The sequence below is a fragment of the Colias eurytheme genome, chromosome 10 (genome assembly GCF_061535395.1).
Source record: "Colias eurytheme isolate Ceu_HAF_F1 chromosome 10, ilColEury1 Martin Lab GWU primary, whole genome shotgun sequence".
NCBI classification, from domain to species: domain Eukaryota; kingdom Metazoa; phylum Arthropoda; class Insecta; order Lepidoptera; family Pieridae; genus Colias; species Colias eurytheme.
The window spans coordinates 7,642,338-7,666,898 of NC_142989.1; the positions used below are offsets into that span (position 1 = coordinate 7,642,338).

At 31.9% G+C, this 24,561-nt stretch overlaps 1 protein-coding gene across 2 annotated transcripts in view; it reads left to right on the plus strand.

Annotated features, from left to right (window-relative positions):
* Window positions 1-24,561, plus strand: part of CenG1A (Centaurin gamma 1A) — a 124,052-nt gene that overhangs the window by 71,184 nt on the left and 28,307 nt on the right. Inside the window, exon 1 of one of the 2 annotated variants that reach the window (XM_090106717.1) lies at window positions 8,927-9,437. The exons of the other annotated variant lie outside the window; for it this stretch is intronic. Within the exon in view, the coding sequence (XP_089962843.1) occupies window positions 9,281-9,437 (157 nt within the window). The 5' untranslated portion in view covers window positions 8,927-9,280. Of the gene's footprint in view, window positions 1-8,926; window positions 9,438-24,561 lie in introns of those variants that run through there. 2 annotated transcript variants of the gene reach the window in all.

Genomic DNA, 24,561 nt, shown 5'->3' on the forward strand with positions numbered 1-24,561 from the left:
GATCACGTTCTTTGTCTCGTTACTAAGCTTCACTGGATTGTTGGTTGACACTTTCACACTATACAATTACCTACATATTGTATAGCTCATATGCAATAATGTCGTTTTCAACAAAATAGATAACACCAGAAAAAGAGTGTTAACTCATTTCTTCCCGGATCTACTGCTTTGGATAATCGAGTAACAAATATGGAATAGTACGTACCTATTTTCAAGAATAAAGTCATGAATCAAGTATTATAAAAAAGCTCATCGTCAAAGCCTTAAGATGGGAAGAATAAAAGTTGTAGAAGTAAACTTTTATTGTAGCTACACAAAGTTTTATAAGCCAACGAACCACTAAACAAATTGCACTAATCTAATTATAATAACCCTCTTACCGTAGCAATGCATTATTCTGCTCCTCGTGTCGGGTTTCGCAAATTCCTCTCAAGCTCATACATTTCATAGAGCGTAATATCGCAGTTTCGTAAATTTTGTACCGTTCTTACCTCTTACGGAGGTTGTATGTTATCCCGGCAACTTTTCGACTCGCTATCAACTTTGGTACAAGCTTTGAGTGCAGACACGAGCACTCAGCTAGGCTACCACTTTATTTTAGTAGTTTGTTAACTTATAGGTTAAGTTTTGCAGAATTTTATTCAACAAATAGACTGATATGGGTCAAATGGATTGGAGTAGTTATTATATATTCCAATGTGTGGATGTCGATGTTTAGCAATGAGAAATGTCATTCATGCTTGAACGAATATCCTGTGTCTTCAATGTTATACTTGTATCAAGTGAACAAAAGTTTTAATTTAGCATAATACATTTGTTTACCAATCATAAAGTAGATGCAGTTAAATTAAATACTAGGTATTATACAATTATACGTGGTTTTAAACATAGATGTTAACGTTGACGATGGTTAAGCATCACGCTCATACCCAATAACTTTCTGTCATAGTGAAAGCAGAAATAAATAGAAGTGAACATGTTATTTAATGGAAATCGACCTATTGCCATTGCCATTGCCATCGACATATTATATGAATCCAATGGCTCCTTGACTAGTCCTAGACAGCGATCTTCTTGCATAAATTACTCATACGAACGACGAACGATACGTCGACGTACGATACGACGAACATGTAGCTAAATTGTTTAAAATTTTAAACAATTTAGCTACGTGTAAAATTTGTATGTGTGGGTATAGTTATAGGTATACCTAGCTGTTATGACCCAAAAATGCTAAATAAAAATAAAACAATCTACGGTAGACTGCATATTTAGGACTACAATTTTCTACACACCATATGTCACAATTCGTTCTGGTAAACTTACCCCAATAAACCCTTCAATTTAATGCATGCAATTAATTTAAATATCGGTTTGTTTTATTCCCTTACACATTTTTGTGGGTAGGAAATGTAGACAAGCGTTTATACTTTATACGATAATATAGGTAGGCAAAAAGACTTGATGCTTTAAGTGTTCTAACTATCTTGATATTTGTAGAACAATATAATTGTAATTTGTTATAGGTTTACTTATAAGTATAACCCCAATTTACGTTAAAAGTCAGTGGTCTTATAAATTTAGACCACCCCGTTGATTGGCGGCGACTCTATTAGATATCAATCTGTAATTCCGAACCCACGTGTCCCATCGCTATAAAATATATTATATGGTGTTCTAGTTAAACAAAATGCAACGGGTCAATGGGACACACGCCACAAAGTTTTTAAGCTACGTTTGAAATAAATAGATAAAAGTTTAGGGACAAGTTTTTAATTTCAATCATCATTCTCAATAGTAATCTAAAATTAGGATAACGTATTTTATTTTATGAAAATATTTATACTTATACAAAATATGTTAACTCTTTCAATTGAAATTTAATGAAAATTGATTTGACATTAAAAGAGGTAACGATCATAATAAAAGGACATATTGTTTAAAGAGATGATGGTTGATGTTTTGCCAAGAGAAAGTTCCTAACTAGCGAGCTATACGAGTGGGGAAAGTTTCCGCAGAAATTATCAATTTCACTATAACATCCTATATCGCAAACAATGATAGGGGCAGAGTTCACATTTCCTGATTCTCAATACAATAGCCTTCATTCTGCATTCTTTAGGGACGGTAAGCGGATGGTCGCGTATTTCCTTTCATTTAAAGAATAATTTAAGGAAATGTATGATAATGACCATGTCGTTCAATATAATAATATTATGTTTAATGTTTTTTTATAATAATTGTTTTAAGGATATACAGTCTTTTTGCTGGAAGAAACTGGAAATGTAGCAAATAGAATATATAGGTACGATATAATTGTAAATAATAATTATTTTTTCCGTATTCCAATTTATATATTATGTATATAAGATGTATATATTATGTATACAGGGTGTAATCGTTAAGTGTGCACAAGCGATTATTCCGTAACTATTGCAGATATCAAAAAACTTTAAACTGATATCGAAAGTACTTAACCTAATGAGTAAAATGGCCATAATAAATTTTTAAAAATAAAACGAGAAATAACCAAAAATGTTACATTAAACGCTCCCATACAATTTATTTCCCATACATTTTGTATTCATAGTAGATTTTCGAAGTGACGTCCTTATTGTGCAATACAATGAGGAGGTCTATTTACAGTTTCTAAATGAACTTCCCTCCAAATTTGCGAAGTAATTAAAGCAGAAAACCAAAAAAACAAAAAAAAAAGCTAAAATCTTTCATATTAAATGTATAGGTTGATCCAAAAGTAATGATAATTGGGTATTTCCTGTGCACATAAAAATATAAAATAAATGTTTTATGCTTGCTCATGTAATCACTAAGTTATCACAAAAAAATTATATCTACAGGCCACGTTTCCAAGTATTAACATTAATTTTAATGTGAACAGTGCGAGCCAGAATGTTTCCCGACGAAAAGAAGAAACAACGATTCGACATTTAGAGGGTGAATTTCTAAATTTTTAATGAGATCAGGATAATTTTTTGTCACGATTTGTGACCATGGGGGTTACCTGGGTTCACCATGTTTATGCTGAAACCAAGAAACAATCAATGGCCTGGATGCGAGCTTCCAAAGTGACGGTGAAGATTTTCAAAGTGAAAATTAGTGGGATAGATTAAAGCCGTAGTTTTTTGGGACGCTGAAGAAATGTGGAATATTTTAAGAAGGTAGCCACTACTACACAGGGCTCTTACTACACAGACCAAATTAAAAGATTGCGGGTAAGTTAGTAAGAAAAAGAGACATGGCAAACTTCGGTCTTGAATGTTGGTTCACCAAGACAACGCACCAGATCACAAAGCGTCAGTTGCGATGGCTGCCAATCAAAAATCGGCATTGAAAATGCTTGAACACCCACCCTGTTTGTAAGATCTAGCTAGTTAATTCTATCTCTTACCTCGGCACAAGAAACACCGTCGAAAGAAATTTTAAGACGACAGCGAAGTGATGGCCGATTTTGAGGGGTTTTTGTGGATGAAGTCAAAGTTTCTTTTTCTAAGTTAAGGAAAAAAAATATCGAAGTATATTATCTAGTTAGAAGACTATCTAGAGAAATACATAATTATTTTAACTGTAATGACCTTGTTTAATATTGATTATCATTACTTTTGGATCAACCCATGTACATGGGATATTCATATCTCATACTAAATGTATGGGAGGGTTTAAAGTTAATTTTTTAGATATTTCTCGTATTATTTTTAAAAATTTATTATGGCCATTTTACTCATTAGGTTAAGTACTTTCGATATCAGTTTAAAGTTTTTTGATATCTGTAATAGTTACGGAATAATCGCCTGTGCACACTTAACGATTACACCCTGTATACGTTGCTACTTAGGGATGTTAAAGTGTACTTCAAAATTAAAGAGTTCTTCAAACACCCCCATATGCACCCCTATAATCTATTCACATATAAATTAGGTACATATTTTCCCAACTAACTAAAAAACATCAAACGCATCCCTGAGTCTGAGCATCTCTTTATAATCAACCCTCTCGTGAGAAATGGCTGCGATTACTATCAAAAAGGTAATAATCGAATTATAAGTCGATAATCGTAATTCCGCCTGAACGATTTCGTACGCTCATAAATAAATTCAATAATCGAATGATCAAAACCGCTCGTTCGTGACTAATACTGGTGATGATCTTAGAAAAGCAACTCGTAAATTTTGTCGGTTTTGGGTCATAAAGTAATCGGGCCCGACCATAGTGTCAAGTAGTGAAATGAATTATGTAACCAGGGTGACAGACAATTATAGCAAGGGATGCACATTGCACAATGCTATGTTCACTCGATATTGTAAAAGGAAAAGAAAGTAGCCATTATAACTTATTTAGCTGATTTCATAGAAATTAAGAGGCACTCGTCATTTTTGTTATTATATTCTAAAATGTTTCAGCGATGTTAACTTTTAAAGTGAAACATTTATTACTCGTCTCAAACTTTTTGGCCTGTGTAGCGCATGTCGCGTGTATCGCGGCTGCCGAGTAGGTATACCTACTCGGCAGCCGACCGTCACGCGACAAGCGCTACACAAAGCAGTGTTCGGAACCGTTCGAACAGTTTCACTTTTACCGTGGTTTCATAAAACCACACATTTTTTTTTTATAAATAATCTTGATAGTTTTTAATCTTTTTAATAATAACATTTTTTTTTTGTGTGGTGTCTCTCAATGTTAGCCAGAAGGGCTTCTACATTTTAACGCGGACGCGGGGGTGAACTGAAGGTTCACCCTGGTAGCGACATGCACAAGGGCGTCCCCCCTTGACGGGGACCACGAACCTCGGCTTGAGCTGTCGCTTGAGTAATAATAACAGTTGTACCTTAATCTTTTATTATTTATAAATAAACCAATAATTTAGCTGAAATGTAGAAACATAATATATTATTTATGCATAGAAAATTTTGGCAAGTGCTTAGCTATTTCTATTGAGGCGGAGTGTTTGTTTACACAATTTACGAAACATAAATAGTTTTTATATTGACGTCACACGGCGATAATTCAAAAAGCAAATTGTTTATCACTTAATAACAGTCTAATAGTGCTATTTTTGCTGAAAATCTGTAAAAATCTGGCGTATGATCGGATATTTTCACGTATACAATATACCTACCTACTTTATTGAAAAGTGTGGATGGCTTATGTAAGTTCGCAAAACCAAAGAAATAGGTCGCAGCCTTAGCTCAAGGTAGTTTAAACTGGAGCAGTGTAAAAATTGTAACGTTATCGTGATGTTTCAATTTAATGGGAGAGGTATGAGATTGATAGAGTATTATGTAAATTGAAATGGGAATTAAACTTTTTTAACATCATATTTGCAATGATTTGAGCAGTCTTTGTAGATAATATTCGATGTACTTAATATTTTTGTTACTTATTATTCGCTCATCGTGATATACTTTTATTTTCAGACATTCTTGGTGATGTATATTTAATTGTTATTTTATACGTTGTTTCAGGTAATCTTCAAATAAAAGGTGGTGCAGGAAGAAGTGATAGAGTTAGTTAAACAGTTGTTTACCATAACAATATCTATACTATATTATATTTATATGTAAAGGCACAGACTAATAATGATATACTGGTAAAGGTAACTTTCAGACAAAATTCCTTTATAATATTTTCAAAATACCTTCAATTGATAAAGTTACGGTTCTAATCATTTATTCACGTAAGTACCTATATAAAAAAATTTCCTATAAATAAACAATACAATCAATAAAACGACTGTGAAGTAAATTGTAATAGTAGAAATGAAGCAATATTACATCCATCGAGTAAACGTTTGCTTGTAAAGTTTTTATTATCTTTATCAGTGTCACGTTTCCATTATTTTTTCTAATTTACATAGCATACTATTCCACCTACATAAAACAATCGTATTTTGTAATAATTTAATACTATGTAGGAAGTAAGACAAGGTGAAACAATTTTACATTTTAGAAGCAGTTATGACCAATTTAAGAAATAGCATTGATACCAAGTGCCTACGCAAAGGTTAATTTTAATTATGATTTACTGTGAATTTGTACATATAGATGGTTGATATCCGTATAATAGCGTACCTAAATAATTTCCTCCTTTTTCTGAAAAAATTACTTAAATAAGTATGTTTTATTCTTTTCAGAATTATAGGTACCTATTAATTGTTACATTTTTTTCTGTAAAACCTACTAGACTTTTTATTGGATAACTATGAATATTTTCACCCGTCTTCAATAGAGTAATTTAATACATTTTTATTGTCCATGATGAAGATAGTAAGTTATGTAGGCGTAAAAGCATTACCATGTTAACGAGAACCCAAATAAGATTTTGACTTTTTGTACAAAAGCTAGTATACCTAATGATAGTATTTTCTACTTACTAGTGTTAGTATAATCATTCAAAGTAAAAACTAACCTAGTTAACTGTTTATAGTGCATAAGTAAATTGTATATCTGTTCAATTGAATAACCAATAACCATGTAGTTAAGTGCCAACAGGATATTTTGTAACATTATGTAAGGACCCTACTTTCTCTGCTCTATTAAGAGCAAATGCAAATTATTTGCTTTATTAAAATTATAACTGACCTGAGGTAATAGCTTTTCAAACGAGAAATATGTTGATATCATAAAAGATGATTAAATGATTACCGAAACCTAAGCCCTCGAGATTTGAAGATAGTTTTACTTGAATCTTTCCAAACTATTTGAATGAAACCTTTTTATCATTCTCCTAATAAATGATTCAGTACCAACAAAATATTGGGAAACCAAATACCATCAAGTAAATTTTCTCCAAACTGAACTTATAAAAAGGGTAACATCGTTCAAACAATAGACAGTATTTTAACTAAGAATTTCCAGGGACAAAATTGGAAGACAAGATATCGGGAATAAGGAGTCGGACCGGTCCCATCCCGGTTCCCGATTATAGATGTGGGAGGACGGCATTCTCAAAAAGTAATGATAAATCATTAGCTCGAACGTATGAGACTGGTTTCAAGGGAATGGCGTAAGGGCGTACCCATCTAAACTTTTTGATGCGAATGTTTGAGCATCTTATTGCCAAACAATTGAACCATTTAAAATTAGCAATTTATTAATTATTACTATTTTTAAATGTTTAAGTATGTTGAGCTCCGGATAACCAACGTTCAAAATAAAATTCTTACATGTAGGTAACACGTGTATTGAAATTATTTTCATGTGCACGCTTTTGAAATGAGGATGTTACTTTGTTGTCATAATTATGCCACTTTGTTTAAAATAAATGTATAATATATTTATACTTTTATATATAATTGTACCCTAATTTATATCAACTAAAATTTTATTTAATATAGGTTTAGAACTCTATATATACCGTCAAGTCAGTGATAGTGTAAGCTTACAATTATAGGTGAACCGCTAATACAGATTGAAGGAACCATAATTTTATTAAAGGCGATGGAACTTGCAATAAATTGGCTGGTGAATAAAATGGTAACCAGAATATCGTGCCTGATGCCACGATAAGACTTGCACGACTCAACGGGATTGCAGTATGGATAACATAGCTGCTTTGGCTAAGACGGATTGCTTATTTCCTTAATAATTAATTTTATTATACTCGCAAGTGAAACCTGTTTAAAAATGTTTGATAATTTTTAGTTTAATTTGACTTCATAGGTACTTACTTCTGTTTTTTTTTACTACGACTATAAGTCAATTTAGGTTTATGAGTTTAAAATATTAATGAGCGATTTAAATAATTTCAAGAACACTTGTCAAGTTCAGGAAAACTTGCAATGATCTTGTGTCCAGGTACACAATAATAAAGTGCGTATTGTTTACACCTGATAATTGAAATAGAATCCAAGATTTTGTTAATAAAACTGATAAACACGCCATGTTGTAAACAAAAACCAATATGAAAAATACATTAGCCAATGGAAAAACATTCGACGAAATAACCGGTTTCGTTTTACCATACAACTTCTTTTAATTATCAGTCTTTGTAATTAAATGTGCTTCACTCTAATCAGTTAAGTTGCCAAGCTAATTACACTCCCCTTTTTAAGGTGAGGCCGCTGTTGCTACTTAAAAACTAATAATAAAAGCAAACATTTATGTATATCATGTTCTTTAGTGTTTATTAAACAGGGTGGAATTTTGCGAGCACTGAAGGAAAAGTACCTACTTGAAATACTGGATATTGCAAATTTTGCGGCATGGAAACATTCTTTAATTTTTAATCATTTTCGGGTTTACAGAGGAACTTTGGGGCCCATAGAAAATTTCCACCCTGTATATTTTCCTGGTAATATAATATTTCATAATACCTGTTAAAACGGCAATTAACTGATTGTGTAACAGTGTAACAATTTTCAAATGGCACGATAATAATTAGTATTGATTCGGTTGAATGTAGAGTTAGTTGACTTCTGAAATTAAAAGCCATCGCTTCACAATTTATAACAATTAGCGTGATTGATAAATGTATTTCATGATGTCTGTGTTTTAACGAACGAGTAATAAAAGCTGAAGGTTCAGTGCCATCCAAGTTCACGCCTTGTAAGTTATGGCAATGAATAAGCTTCCTAAAACGTATTGAAGATTCATGCCCATTTAAGTGCTGATCCAGTTCATCATTATAATAAGCAAATGATTTTAAATCACGTTTGTATTTTTCAATTCGCATGCAATATGTATGGGAATATTATATTCATACTAGAATCATATAAAAGTCACAAGATAATAAAATGTCTCCTTTTGTGTCTTATCGTCTTATCTTATTTATGATGAATTAAATGATAAATAAATGAGACATTGTTTTTATAAATAATCTGATAAACTGATATAATTTGCAAGTGGAGTACTATTCTGCTGAATATGGTCGTACGTTGGCACGGCGCACGTGAGGCAGTGTGCCGCTCGCTCTTGGCCGGTCTACACGTGTCGCGCTCTACCAACATGAAGTCGCACCGACTTCAAGCGCTCGTTCGGTTCCTCTAAAGTCTAAATAAAGGCAGGATAGGCGAATTTTCGTGCACAGAATTTTTAATCACAAAAACAATACTTGTGACGTATTAACAATAGATTACGACAGCGGATACAGTTCTTTTTTAATAATGGATAAGTACATATTGTGAAGTGTAAAATAATGTTGATTTTCCTAGTGCAGTTTATGGTATGAACTTGATGGTTTCTAAATTGTGTGAATCTTCAACAAAAAGGTCACCGTGAGAATGGATGTTTGAATCGGGAAGTTTGGTTCCGTAAATAAAGGCAAAATGTTGGCCGTTAAAAACTTTTTTATGCCCGAGAAAAGGGTAGACTCTCCCAGATTCTCCCGCATGCCTGAAGCTCTTATGAGATCAATTCGACGTCGCTCTTTGAGGGTAAAGAGGACGAAATCTTTGGTTCTTGTAAACGAGAAGAGGAAATCTGGTGAGTGGTAGCGTATTACATATTTCAACGACATTTAGTAGTAGCATATTGCGCTTAGTTTAAATTCGTGACTGTAAAGAAAATTAATTTTAAATTATTCCGCTTTATTAGTTTCCTAAGTGCGTTTGAATAAACCGGTAGTGATAATATTCGAAGGGATAGGAGGAAATAGACATTCTGTTACATAAGATATTTGAATACAGATCTTGTACAGATTTACGTCAATAAGTTGTAGGTAAATTCATAGTAAAATAATCGAAAGGTTTTAACACTGCGTAATTTAATTTACCGTATATAGAGTACATTGTTGCTAATATAGATAATACTGTACTAACAGGTTTCTTGACGTGTTACAAAAATAGTTTTATTGTGCTTGTACTCGCAGTATCTCTATGTGAATAAAATAATTCTTGTTTAATCAGACTTTACGTGACTTACACGATTTAAAGAGTTATTGTAGAATGTAGAGTCATTTCAAATATATAAATCATTTGATTTGACACTAAATTCTTAATTACACACAATATGTTTTGATTATTTTGTTTAAAAAAATACTAATTATAAGTGGGGAGATTTGTTAATTTGTTAGATTTATAACCTCCTGTCTATTATTTATTGTAATGAATAAAATTGAAGTTTAGAAATTGCAATTTTTTCTTACTTTAATTTCAATAGATAAATATTTAATTTCTTTTCAGTATAATTATGATTTATATAAACACTAGTTAAACGAACTTTCGTAAATGTAAATTCCGTGGTAATTATTGGTGCTTATCCCAGGCAAGTACCTATATTATTTAACAAAAAAATGATATACCTAAATTGCCGTTTAGTTTTAAATGTTAATAAAAAAAAGTATATGTACATTAAAAAGTATATTTTACACTTTCGCAATAATGATAACATGTGAATTAAAACACCTACGTTTTATATTAAGAGATTAGAAATTGTTGCAAGACATTAGAAATCATTTCGTTTCAATTATACAGTCTGTATCATTCGTAACTCGGCTTGAAATAATTAGATATTTCGCATCTTTCGCATCATGTCATTGACATTGGCATCTTTCTTATTCTATTTACAGCACTATGTGTATCATCGTTGCATTTACATCAAAGGAACATAGAGCTAGAGCTAGAGCAAGAGCATTCTTTCGTGATCTTTTAGTGCAAACGAAAACTCGTATTCAGTGTTGTTCAGTATCAGAACTTTGCATAGAATCTTTTCGAACGCATTAAGAAAAACGAAAGAATGCTCTACGCCTGTTTACACGAAAATAATTTGACATAGTGGGGTCCTTAGGTGGGGTTAGAATGGACGCGAATTATGAGACACTTATTAACGCACTTAGAAAATGTGTCCATATGTTTTAAAACATTAATATTTTTTTAGACTGTTACCTCGAAGCATAGAAATCTAAATAACAAGACACATGTTATTTAGATTTCTATGCCTCGAAGAGATCATTACTTAATGTTTATAAGACTAAACTTTTAAATCATTACTACACCGATCTTCTATGATAAAGCCGTCTAATAAGTCTTGGATTTTTTTACAATATTTCTAAGATGTTTTTATTTCTATTAATATGTTCTAATAACAGTGATAGTGTTTATTTTGGCAATGATTCGCGATCGCCCCAATATCATAGCATAATGTATAAACCATTCTTCTAGTAGCACATCAAAATGCAACAATTTAGACCAAATCTTAAACAACTCTACATGTCTGGAAGTCTTTAGTAGGTACAGGTCTACAAATTTACGGGAAATCATTATGTAAGGTGGAGATTTAGATGTTGGAGACATTATAATTAAGTAGAGTTAAGCATTTAATGGCTTAACGGGAACTAAACATGTGTTCTCTGGAGAGATAACTGTATGTTTTTCTTAGCTGTTTGTTTCAGGAAAGGTTTAATTTATATATTTATTATTGCAACATAATACAATTATATATAGATAATTAATCAGACATATATATATTGCACACATATACTTTAAAACTTTATTTGATATGGTACGCCCCAGTTCCCTACCAAAATTTTCTGGATCGTAGTTACTGTTATTTGACCACTAAAATAATCTAATTTGACCGGATTAGTGCTGGTAATCATTGATATCGTATATTGACATCATTTGTATGTACGTCGTACATTTATAGTAATGAATAACATTCTTAAAGAGGAACTGCTATGACGTCCACGGTCTCACATGTAACATTGCGCACGCGCATGTGTACCGAACACGTGTTTTCCGAGTTTTATCACTTTGTAATTAGCGCCATGTTTATGTTTCAATGCGATAATTCTCACGGTAATTGTTTCTTTACAGTAGATACGAGGAAAGAGTGAAAACACTTTTTGTTTAAACAAAGTGAATGTTATTCAATGACATACGAAAAATAACAAACAGCCTACGTTGTTGCCTATTGAATATTTACTAAATGTTGAGGCAATTCGTTCTCTAAATAATTTTATTTCACTCCGCCAAGCTCCTATTTTTTTCATGATTGTTCATAAAATAGGAAGGTAACTAACTTATTGATAGTACCTAAGCTTTGATGAAGATTGGAACAGAAATGATGAAATATAAGTTGAAAAGGTCACCTTTGGTCATTAGCTTTGTCCTTAAAACAAAACTACATGCTGGTGAAATAAGGGATAGAAATATGTATGTCTATCACGCGATAGTGCGAAGTGCACACGAGGGAAGCCGCACACAAAAAGCTGGGCATTTACAAAAGTGCAACTGCCCTTTTAAACTGAAATTAAATTTAAACTGTTACTGTGTAATTTTGATGCCCACGCAATACTAAATAATTATTACCTCCGTATAAGCAACTTTGTCTATTCATAGATCGATAGATTATATATCTAATTATCGGAATTAGAGGAATTTAAATTGAGTAGCGCTCGTTTTACATTTAAAGTTTAAACCTAATTAGACTATTAAAAAACAATTTTGTAATTATAACCCAATGTAATGAGGCCTTTTGTTTTAGAATTGTTAACGATAAAATCATAGTCGTTGTAATATTGTATTATTATTATGAAATTTTGAAGTGAGCGATTGTTATCTTAGACGAGGGTTGAAAAGCTAGCCTAGAAACTGTCAGTTTCGACTAATATCGATTCTACTTTAATTCTACTACACTGAATGTTAAATTCGTAAATTATAATGGTGGATATGATAATCCGTTGTTGATATTTAAAAAAAATATCGAGCATTTTCATGGTACCTAAGTGTGTTAATTTATCATTGGTTTAACATAGTATTGAAATTCACTGAACAAGTAGGATACGTTACAAAATTTTCCTTAAATAAATATCATTATTAAATTAACATACGGAGATACCCGACCACCTATAAAATAAAAAGTGTTTTAAATTGTCTATAAGTGTATAAAAAGTGCATAAACAGGTAGTCTACGTGTATCCACCCCCAACCCCTGGACTAATTACTTTGCACCTGGCAAGCGCGTGCCAACCCTAATGTCAAGTAATACGTTACTTACTTACTTATCTATGGTAAACATTCACTGGACATTTTTTATTGGTTTACTAGTTTAGGGCTTTGCGAGGTATGTTAATTGACATTAATCTAACATCTGCATCCCTTTATTGTTTTTTGATTTAACGCTTTGAATACCTAATGAGAAGGCAAAGGATTTTATTCAAAAGTTTGGGTTTTAATTTTTAACGGATTTTTGCCGCGATTTCCTCATTATATTATTTAACCGGAATTTCGAACACTTTACGAACGAGCATGGTTACGGTGAAACTAAAATGTTGAAACATAATATCTTTACGGTCATTCACGGAAAATCCGTTAAGTCTTTATTTTTTGAGTAAGTGAAATATGCTCTATATTCTTTAAATGTAACTACTTCGTCGCATTCAACCCTTTTCTATTATCAGATACCGTGTTATATTCTAGAATATACTAAGTGTTCAATCTCATTATGAACAGCCTCTTTATGTCTTATGTAAACTATAAGGTTAAGACTTTAATGATTAAGATTTTAAACGTTTTATGCTGAAATGTATGAAACTACGCAGTTATACAGCGTAGTTCAGTTTTGCTGGTTAGAAAACTATGAATATTAATTTTAATGATTTGACGCGGAAAATTCATTTTGCGGTTTCCGACGGAAATCAGATATCAAATAAACAATTGCATTCGTAGCTTTATGCATTTGCTTCAGCTGTTTATTCGCATAATTTCAGTTATTTTTTCTCTTATAATATATTTGAAATAACGTACTCTACATAGAGTTTTGTAATATTTTGTCGTTTTCGACATAAGTATAAAAACGTATTCCTTCATTATTCAGAATTATCATGAAATATTATTAGCGTAAGAATGAAAATGTTTACGATGAAAATCGTAAAAAATATTATGTAAATATCTATTATGTATTTGATTAGGACCTACCTACATTCAGATGGTAAAACAAATATTTTAAACAGTTTATTTAGTAATCTGTTGGTGATAAATATAATATAGATCAGTAATGAGTATCAAAATTTATATATAAACAGAAAAGAATTATTAAATATGCCGCTATCTGACTGATCCAAGTTAAAACGTGAGTATAGTTGAGAGCGGAATCTATTATAACAATAGTGAACCAAAATTATCTACTGAATCGTGATATGACCCGATATGAACGGCCCAATTCGAACAATTGTGGATCCAGTCCAATAGCTCCGAGGTTGCATTTAATATTGAACGAACTGCAGCCTTGCCATTTATATTCTCATTGCTAACAAATGAACCACGAAAAGTATCTTTGTTGGATTTTTATTATTTCCTTTTTATTATTCGTTAAGTAGCACTTTTTGTTGACTAATGAGAAATAAGAAGAATTGAAGAAAGAAATCAACGTGTTGAAATTTTTGATTAACATAGAAAATGGTCCATGTCTCTAGTTCCCTTAAGATTGCGTTATAAATTGTAAGATTGTCCGAGTCTTCTTTAATAAATAAGCTTCTCGGTGTCAAGGGAATACGCGAGGAAAGCTTATATTGTTCTCGTAATAAGTTATAGAACCAATTCAGCCTACAATGTAATGGCGAAGGTTTTAAATAGAAAAAAATGACGTTTATATAATGTTAAAGTTTATGTTAAACTTGTTATGTGTAACATAGTTTGTACTTAATTATATATTCTAATGTGGTAAGTTAAACTACTAAGAGAAGTATACAGAAAAATATCAAATGAATACTTTGTCTATTTCAGAAGGAGGAATATTTTATTTTGCGTATTTGCACTATATGTTTAGGTTATTATATTATACATAGTAAATACATATAGTAAATGGATACGATATGAGTAAAACAATAATTTTAGAAGTTGCATGACAAGTAAAGTCTGGACTCTACTAGTTCGACTTTCCATTCAATATTGATGAATAGTGTACATAGTGAACACACAATGAAGATTCATTGTAATGTAATATTGTCTTACAATCCAATAAAATAATGTAACTAAACAATAAAGGAAAGGTCCATTACACAACTCACTATCGAATATTGCAAAACTTTCGCATACGTCATAATAAATTCATTTAATATCATCTTACGGAAGTTGCGCTCAAATAGACGATATGATACGAGCTCGAGCGTGAGCGGAAAATTATGGTATAATTTATTATATTTATTGGACTATTGGACTTTTTGATTCATTTTTAGTTGTTCTAATTTAGCAACAAAGAATCGTATTAATAGAATAGTCAATACTTCACAAAGTCAGGGTTGAGCCATTTTTTACGGTAGGAGTTAAATTCAATGTAGGTAACAATTTTCAAGTAAATAAAATATATTTTTTTATAAAATTCGTAATAGTTGTTAATAATCTATAGTTTTATATTGTTTCCATCAAATGAATAAAGATTTCGGATATCAAAACTTTCGCTCACAAAAGTTCTACGTCGCTTCTACTCAATTTCTTCATGTAACGCGGCCTAACGTCCCACAATTTATTGTGGCCACGGGGAAAAGCTTATGTTATTGAAAAGGTTCCAACGATATATTACGTCGCATGGAGTTTGCCCCATGACGCTCCGGGGATCGTAGCGAGGTCAATTGGGAGTGACATTTCATCTGTAATGCATGGACCGAAGGTGTAAAAGTTTAATGATATGTTTACGTTGCATCTATAAACTCGGTTTTGGTGAAGCTGGGTGTCATTACTGCCTCCCTGAATATATGATGATATATTATGTGACCAATTTTTGAATTTAAGTCATCGTTACTCACACATAAATATATAATATACTAGTATCGATTACATATTTGAATAACAATTGCAATTTTCTCTCTTTACAAGAATACATTTTTTGTAGAAAATTCTGCAAAATTTAATTCTGGGATAAGAAAGGAAAGAAAATCTAAATTATTATCACCTTGGTCAAGTTACAAAATGAATTCTTACGCCGATTTAAAAACTTACTTAGCTTTACTCTCGAAATAAAGGCTTTGGAGTAAGGTATTACTCAAGCAATTTTCTAATTACAAGTTACCAAGATCCTGTTAACCATGTCAGCATTACGTATATTCAGAATTAATTAAAGTACAAGATTCTAATTAAGCTTTAAAAAGGAAAGCAGTTTTCTTTGGAGACGCGTACATATATTGAAAGAAAAAAGTTATTGTTTCGTGTCTTCGTATAATAATACTCGTACTGCCTTGCGGTGTTTTCTCTTCGCTGTTGTTTAAAAGTTAACCTAGATCCATTTTTCATACATCTTAGACGTTTAACTGTTATTAAAATATAAAAGTATGTTGGAATTGTAATCACATTGAGCTTGCTCTCAAAAAATCACCTGAATGCATATTATTATACTCATAACATTTGCATAACTCTTATTTAATTTGTATGAAAAGATTTACACAAAAATAAAGTACAGAGCGACAAATTATCGATGGTATAGAGTTTGGTCCCTGTGTCATAATAAAAAACACAAGATTTATATATATATATATTAATAAAAAACTTCCAAATACGAAATAAATTACATATATTGTTGTTAATTAAAATGATTTCTTGTTTCGCACAAATGAACTGTTCAATTCGATCGTGATGTAATGTTCCAATTTGTGAGTAGAATGATTCACTAATTTATTGCTCTAACAGCTATCACGTCATGTTTATCGTAATTTTGTATTGTTTGATCTTTATCGAAATAAATTACCTGTAAAGTTAGCTACATCGATCCTAAATTATCATCGATCAATTTTATATTTAAAAAGTATTTATTTTATGAATCTTTAAATAGGTATAAAATATTATGTATTAAAGACAAATAATTAAAATACAGATATTTGGTGCGAAAAAATCCAAGCAAAGCTTTCTTGTTTGAATTAACATTAATGAAAGGAATTAAAAAAATATTTACGATAAATTTATTTACATGCCATAGAATTTTTAACCAGCATTCCCAAAAACTTCGCAGTTCAATTTATAGCGTATATTTTTTATTTACCATTACCATTTGTGTATAAATGACGTTATCGTAAATAATGAATCACATTGCATCGGTGCATCGTTTGTTCGAGCCTTATTTAGTGTGATCTTCAGCAGGTTACTTCAATATGGGAGTGAGATCTCCAGGGTCATTGAATCATGATGATAATGAGCTCATATATCAACAAGGTTGGTTGATTGAACTGTACTGTATTCAGTGTTCAATAAGGATATTAAACTTTTTATTTCGGCGAATTATTGGTTTCTGAAAAAGTGATTTTAATTTCATCATCGATCGATTTGTTTGTTTATTTTTACAGTGTTTTATCTTCTGCATGACTTGTATAATAATTTACATGTTAATAATATTTATCACTAGAAACACAAGAAAACGTTTTTATTGATATAGTATCTACATATTAGTATTGGCGACCTCCTGAAACTATTTTCTAACCTTGGACGCATTAACCTTGCCAACTCATCCTGCCAAATTAAATTAAGCAAGGTCTATTCAGGTGTTAAACGAGATAATAGATATTTTAATAACTCACACCTCTGTATAAATGAAAACTATGAGTATTATAATTTTAAGTTTTAACCAACTGTGTAATTGAAGACATTATCCAAAATGACGTGGAACTGTTATCAAAACATTGAAAATGTTCAACAACTTTGTGTTAGAATTTGTCGCTTTAGATTGAACGAAATTTAAAATAAAAGTACCCACGATTTTCAACATACTCCTATCATTTCTCACATATTCTGTACTCCATTCTCACGATCATGCTACTTTAAAAAGCCATTACCTCCCATAGTAAACTGAAAGCGTAATGCGGTCCGTCCGTTCCAATTTTGCTCCGCAAGCAAAGGCTGTAAATGCGGGATTTTAAAATGGAACGTCAAGCCAATTGTGAAAGCCACTCTGGGACTAGAGGTCGCCAGTGACGTGACGCCTCACTGCCTGACCCACTTACTTTTTAAAAGACAACGCAATCTCGTTAGGGCGCCGTGAAATGGGACGGAAAATTGCAGCCGAGATGGACTATATTGTCCTGTGGAAAGGATCGCTTTATGCAGTTTTACCTAGGTTTTCAGTTTAGAAGTGCTGGTGTAATGAGCTCGTTAGAGGATTTAATGATCAACAAAACTTTCTTATTTTTCGATTTGATTTAATAACAGAAATTGATACATTTCTTAATTAATGTTGATTTGCGCGGATTTCAAACGCTAAACCTCTGGACGATACGGACTTTAATCCACTATGAATACTGTAATAAATTACGTTTTTTTTTATGTAGGTACTTAATATCTACTTAAAAAATTATTAGTCTTAATTGTACAACCGTACATAGTAGGTACCTACGTCAATTGAAAGCTAATATTTCTCCATAACAATTTACGTCCTCTACAGAACAAAGATACTACATTATGCGTATTAAGGAAACGTACATAATAATGTTACAAATATTATCCCGATTCCATGTTCAAAGTTCGAATGCCGACGCATTTTGAAAACGTCGCACGTGCTCATACAGAGCAGGAAACGGAAACGATTGTCCCTCATCGATTCAATCGCGAAATAGCGCTGGCAAGCACGCGTTCTGATTCAAGTGCCCACTTAGCGCGGGAACCGCCCGCGTGTTACTATGTTGGGGAATAGTGGTGAAACAAGGCCGAATACAATTTGAATTGAAAAAAAAGTTCTTGTTCGTTGCTGTTCCCTCCGAAGACGAAACAACGAACAACGAAAAAAGTTAAATTTATGAAAGGAATAGCATAAAATTAGTGATGTCTGTTATCATTTTTCAGATAATGAAGTTAGATATTATATTTTATCGAACTCTATTTTTGCATTTTAAGATTTAAAACACAAAATTTCTTCGGACAATGTTCCAAATTCATGTACTTTTAGATTAATCAAATGAGTTTCATTTACGCCAACATCTATATAAAAGTTTTAAAATTGCTTCGAGAATCGAGAGTTTAAATAGAGCAAAAATTAATTGTTTAATATATTTTTATAATTAATCACACGAGTCGGTCGTCTCTTCGTTTCTCATACTGTTTTGTCATTAACCATAATATAAACATCAATAAACCGTGTGAAAGGACCCCGTTTATTGTTGATTGAGAAAAAATGTAGGCGTTGCCGGGTAACCGACAATAATGACTTAATAATGATCCAAACGAATAAGAAATTCACGTATCAGAAAACATATAATTATGAACATTGAGAGGTGGTCTTGTAGGGGCGAACTTAGGGATGTTGTTGATTTATCGATAAATGGATATCGATGTGTATTTTAGTTGACAAATTGTGAGTAGCGATTATAAAATACTGAAACGGTAAACGCCCTTTGTTAGCTCCTATCGAACAAAAAAGATTTCCGTGTTTGAGAAAAAGATAAGACTAGGTGTACTCTACTTTCTTATCTATGTGTAACGTGATGTGATAAAATAGATTATAATATTTATCGGATTTAGATCATCTTATTTATACGCTGTGTGCCGAATTTGTTAAATGCCCTGAATAATACTTCCAGTATATTAATTTTATTCTGTATTCAGGTTATACATGATAATCTAAATAGATTTTGATACATCGCCTAGTTTTAATAATAAATTACTTTACATACAATAATTTAGCTTAAGCTTTGTGGTTTTTGGTATGCTTTATAAAAAAATAAAAAGCCATTGCTTTTATTCGTATGATTATCAGCTGAAGAATTAGCAATTTATTGAATATTCTATATTATACTTTGATGCTAGGAAGCTTTTGTAACAACTTCAATTCAAATAACCCCATTCAAAATAAAACAGATCATAACCCTTAACTCAATCATCGATAAAATCTAAACAAGGAAATAAACAACTAATCTATCGATATCTCCTGACATCACAACATCGATAAAGGCCGATAAACGATTGCGTCACTATTCACTACCCAAGAATAGGGTTTCGCTTACCGCGCGAGTATGAAAGATTTCGTAATCTATTCGCGAAGGGATCGCACAAAAGGTGTTCTGGTCGGATGGCAGATGTTATACAGGTACCCAAATCAGAGCAAGCAGATGTATAGCAAGACAGACAGTCGGCTATTGTTCGTTTTAATTAAATTACTGCTCTTGAGAGTTGTGATTTCGTTATTGCATCGTGTGTACGAGCTTGTCTCGCGTTTATTGTTGGGTCTTGGGAGCTGAGTGTCTTGTCAATATTTTGAGGTTTAATTAATTCTCAGATGAGAGTATTGGTACTGCGGTTTGTTGGATATTCTCCAGGCGATAAATAGACCCTAGTTCTATAGTACTGTACTCTACATAAACGTACCAAATTTAAAAAAAATGAAACGCGTATTTCGCGTGGGTTCCATGTTTGCTTCTGGACACTTTTGTTTATGTACTCGTATATGAGTTATTATGCGTACGCCAAGGAGACCCTATTTCTCCTAAATTATTCTCAGCAGTCTTAGAAACAATATTTAGGAAAATGGATTGGAAGAATCAAGGATTAAAAATAAACGGCGAATACCTGAGCCACTTACGTTTTGCAGATGACATAATTATTTTCTCGGAAAGCCCAAAGACATTACAAGCAATGCTGCAACAATTAGCTGAAGAAAGTGCAAAGGCAGGCCTGACGATGAATTTAATGAAAACTAAAATTATGTCAAATTCTACACAAAATGAAACCATAACATTAGACGGAGTGGGAATAGAATATGTACATGAGTACGTTTACTTAGGACAACTAATATCTACCGAAGACTGCATGAAAAAGGAAATAGAAAGAAGAATAGCTAACACCTGGAAAAGATACTGGTCGCTAAGCGAAGTTATGAAGAACAAAGACATGCCAATGAAAGAAAAAAGAAAGGTATTTAATATGTGTATTTTACCATGTTTGCTATACGGGTGCCAAACATGGGCATTGACAGAACAACTGGCAAACAAAATAAAAGTTTGTCAAAATGGAATTGAGCGAAGTACAATAGGGGTTAAGAGAAAAGATCGAGAAAAACTAAAAGACATTAAAAGTAAAACTAAATTCAAGAATGCATATATAACATACAAACAACTAAAGTGGAGATGGACAGGCCATATGATAAGAGAGAAGAAGGATAAATGGACTAGGCAAATAACAGAATGGTACCCGATAGACTGCAAAAGGAACAGAGGAAGACAACTTACAAGGTGGGAAGATGGTATTCGAAAAATAGCAGGTCCAATGTGGACTCGAAAGGCTAGGGACAGAACAGAATGGCGATCTTTAGAGGAGGCCTTTGTCGGAAGACAAGTTGAGGAGTAACTACCGTTTGCCGAACTGAAATCACTTAAATATAAATTAAATTGTTGAGTTTATAAAGTATAATTAGTTAGTAAATGTTAGTAGTAATTAGTTCTGAGGCATACTTAGAAAAGTTTTGTAATTTAAATTAAGATCAACAATAAAGGCTTTTTATTTTTATTTATTTATTTTATTTATATGAGTTATATTTTACGAACTGAATCACGGATGATTCAATTTAGGTATCTTTAATATAGAATATTGTGCATATCCTGTGCAATATATTTATTATTTAAGGAACTATACATAGCCTTAATTATTTAAACATTAAATATACCTAATTATTTAAAATTTCAAATTTTGAACCAAACCCGTTTAAAAATTTACACGTAAATTTTCAAAATTTATTTGGCCGATTTGGATCACGATATTTGTCCTCTATCCTTGATGGAATCCATTATGATAAGCTAAAAACGGGCGGAAGTCACGATGTCAAATGGCCATTACCCCTTTTCCGATTTTGTACCCCTGATCCGGCGATGTGGGGCTTCAGTAGGTCAAACCGCCAAGCCTCCGCAGGCGTGGTGACATTCAGGGTTATACAATGTTGTCAGGCTTCTATTCTATCAAAATATACTAAAATCATGTTATCAAAACATCAAATATTTAATAATATTTGAGAGAGTACGTTTATTGTAGAGTTAAGATAACAATTTTTGTATTAGACGTGATTAGACTTCCAAAGCTATGTAAATGAATTCTAAAAGTCATGTATATATGATTTAAATATGTTATTGATGAATGATATAAGCAATATTTTCTAAGTTTCCATTTCAATCCAAAATGCATAAAAAAGAATGAGCTATTGGTACGTATCCTTTTTAATATGATAAGATAAGGATAAGGATAAATATAAAATAAATGTATATATATGTATTTAATAAGAGATTAATTATGCAAATAATAAATGTGTTTACTTCTTAAATGCACATAAATATAAACATAATAATATAATGTACCAGATGTTCGAAACATCGTGTTAAGCCATCAAAGATGAGCTCATTGTTTTATCAGGTCACCATATTAAAAATATAAATGACTACATATAATTCAGTAAGTAGTTTATTAATGCGTTTTATCCTACCTTGTGTCTATTTGGATCCTTTCAACGAATAGGTATTAGGTACCCATGCTATAAATTTAATGATACAATAATTCAACAATATTGTATAACACAAGCCCTTACGTATTGCGCCGCGTGTGTCCACTTCTAAGCGACCAATATTTTTTCCGATCGGTCATCGATCTCTACGCGAAAATAGCACTTATAACTATTTCATAGGCGATAGAATTGTATCTATTTTGATCTCTTTGAGCAGTTTTTATATCTAAATTGTATAAAGTAGGAGGCAGATGCGTCTCACGCTCTATTTTAAATACTATTCACGTCACACGCTCCCGATGAAGATGAAAAGCGAAATCCGATTTATGATCATGAATAACATTTTGTAGTTCAGATATGTCTTGTAAACTTTAATTTACTACCGAGCCGGAGACGTCTGTATTGATTTCTGGTGTATAATTAAAACTATGACTTCACCACTTTTGTGACTAAGGATAACTTTGTATCAAACCACAATCTTATTCATCGATACATACGAATGCATTTTAGTGTAATTGAAACACTTTTTCCCATTCCTATGCCATTTAGGTATTAATTAATTATTTATTCGATTACTATTTCTATTCGTTAATCTTTGACATATTGTTAGTTTAAAATAAAACAAGACTTTACACGTTTCGTCGAATTTGCAAAAAATAAAAGTCAAATAAAAACTGTGTCGCAGAAAAACAGGTTTGCTCAAAGTATAATATTTTATGTTTATAAACAATAGATTGGCTTCGTGACTATTGTGAAGTGACCTTCCAAAACGAGGTCTTAGTAAAACAAATCCTATTTGTGATTTCAATGGCGAAGCGGAAACCGTAGAATCGATTTTTTTACTCATTGTTCTAATATTTATTGTGACAAAGAGACGCAGTATTGGACTTTAATTTAAAAATTCCTAATCAATGTGAACTTTATTTTCGGCCTTCAAAAAAATATCTACATACTTTAAATAAAGTAGTAGAATCAAAATTAAGCGTAATTAAATTAACTTTGGCCATTTTGGCTGGTTTTATTCCGTCGACGTATTTATTAACTAGCACATTTTTGAATAAACACTTCGACAATCCATACTTAATAATATTATAAATGCGAAAGTAACTCTGTCTGTCTGTCTGTTACTCAATCACGCCTAAACTATTGAACCAATTTTCATGAAATTTGGTATGGAGATATTTTGATACCCGAGAAAGGACATAGGCTACTTTTTTTCCCGGGAAAATGTCACAATCCCGGAAATCCCACGGGAACGGGAACTATGCGGGTTTTTCTTTGACTGCGCGGGCGAAGCCGCGGGCGGAAACCTAGTAATATGTATATATATTACATGATAAATAAGTATTGTTACTTCAATATAACATTCAATGTATGTTGTCATGTAACTAGGTATTTGCCTGACTGTATAACTAAGCTATCTGCCATCGAATTACCAGCAGTAAAACTAAATGCGCCTCGCTAAAAGCAAATTAGTCAGGAAATAGCTTGCAAATGTGCTAAAGAGCGTTATTTTACGCTAAATGTTTAGAGCTCTGAGAGGAAGCTTGTTCTTAAAACAGAAATGCAATTAGCTGCAACTAAGTTGAACGTTTCGCATTTTTAAATTGTTTAAATCGCATTCGCATTAAGGAACAATGTGGAATGATTGATCCAAATTTACAGTGCAATCATTGAACTATTCATTGTTAAATTATTTGTTTCATCTGTACCTAGGTATTATAAATTATTGTTGATACTTTCTAGATATTATAGTGTCGGGATAAGATGGGAAAAAATGTTGCTACCTAAGTGTAGTTTTATATAGGTACTTAGCTATTATCAGCGGTGGTTGCTACTTGCTACTAGTGCTGTGTCGTGCCACAAGTTGAATTATTCAAATAAAACCACTTGCCAATTTTAAAACTATAGGTATAAGGTAGGTAGAGTAATTGTACATATATTAAATGCAATTCGTGTATATAAGTCGATGTAAGGTCAAAATAACCTTGACAAAAGGTAAGAGAAAATAAAATTTAATGGCGCGATAAAATTATGATTGTATACGTACTAATTATTAACATTAGAATAAGTGGGTTTTATATCATTGTGGCATTAAATTCACCTACAAACTACCTCATAATAGCATAATGTTTTCCCATAACTCTGCTAATAAATCATTTTTCACCTTACGACGCTATGGAATATAGAGCAAGGGTCTAAGGAATGAAAA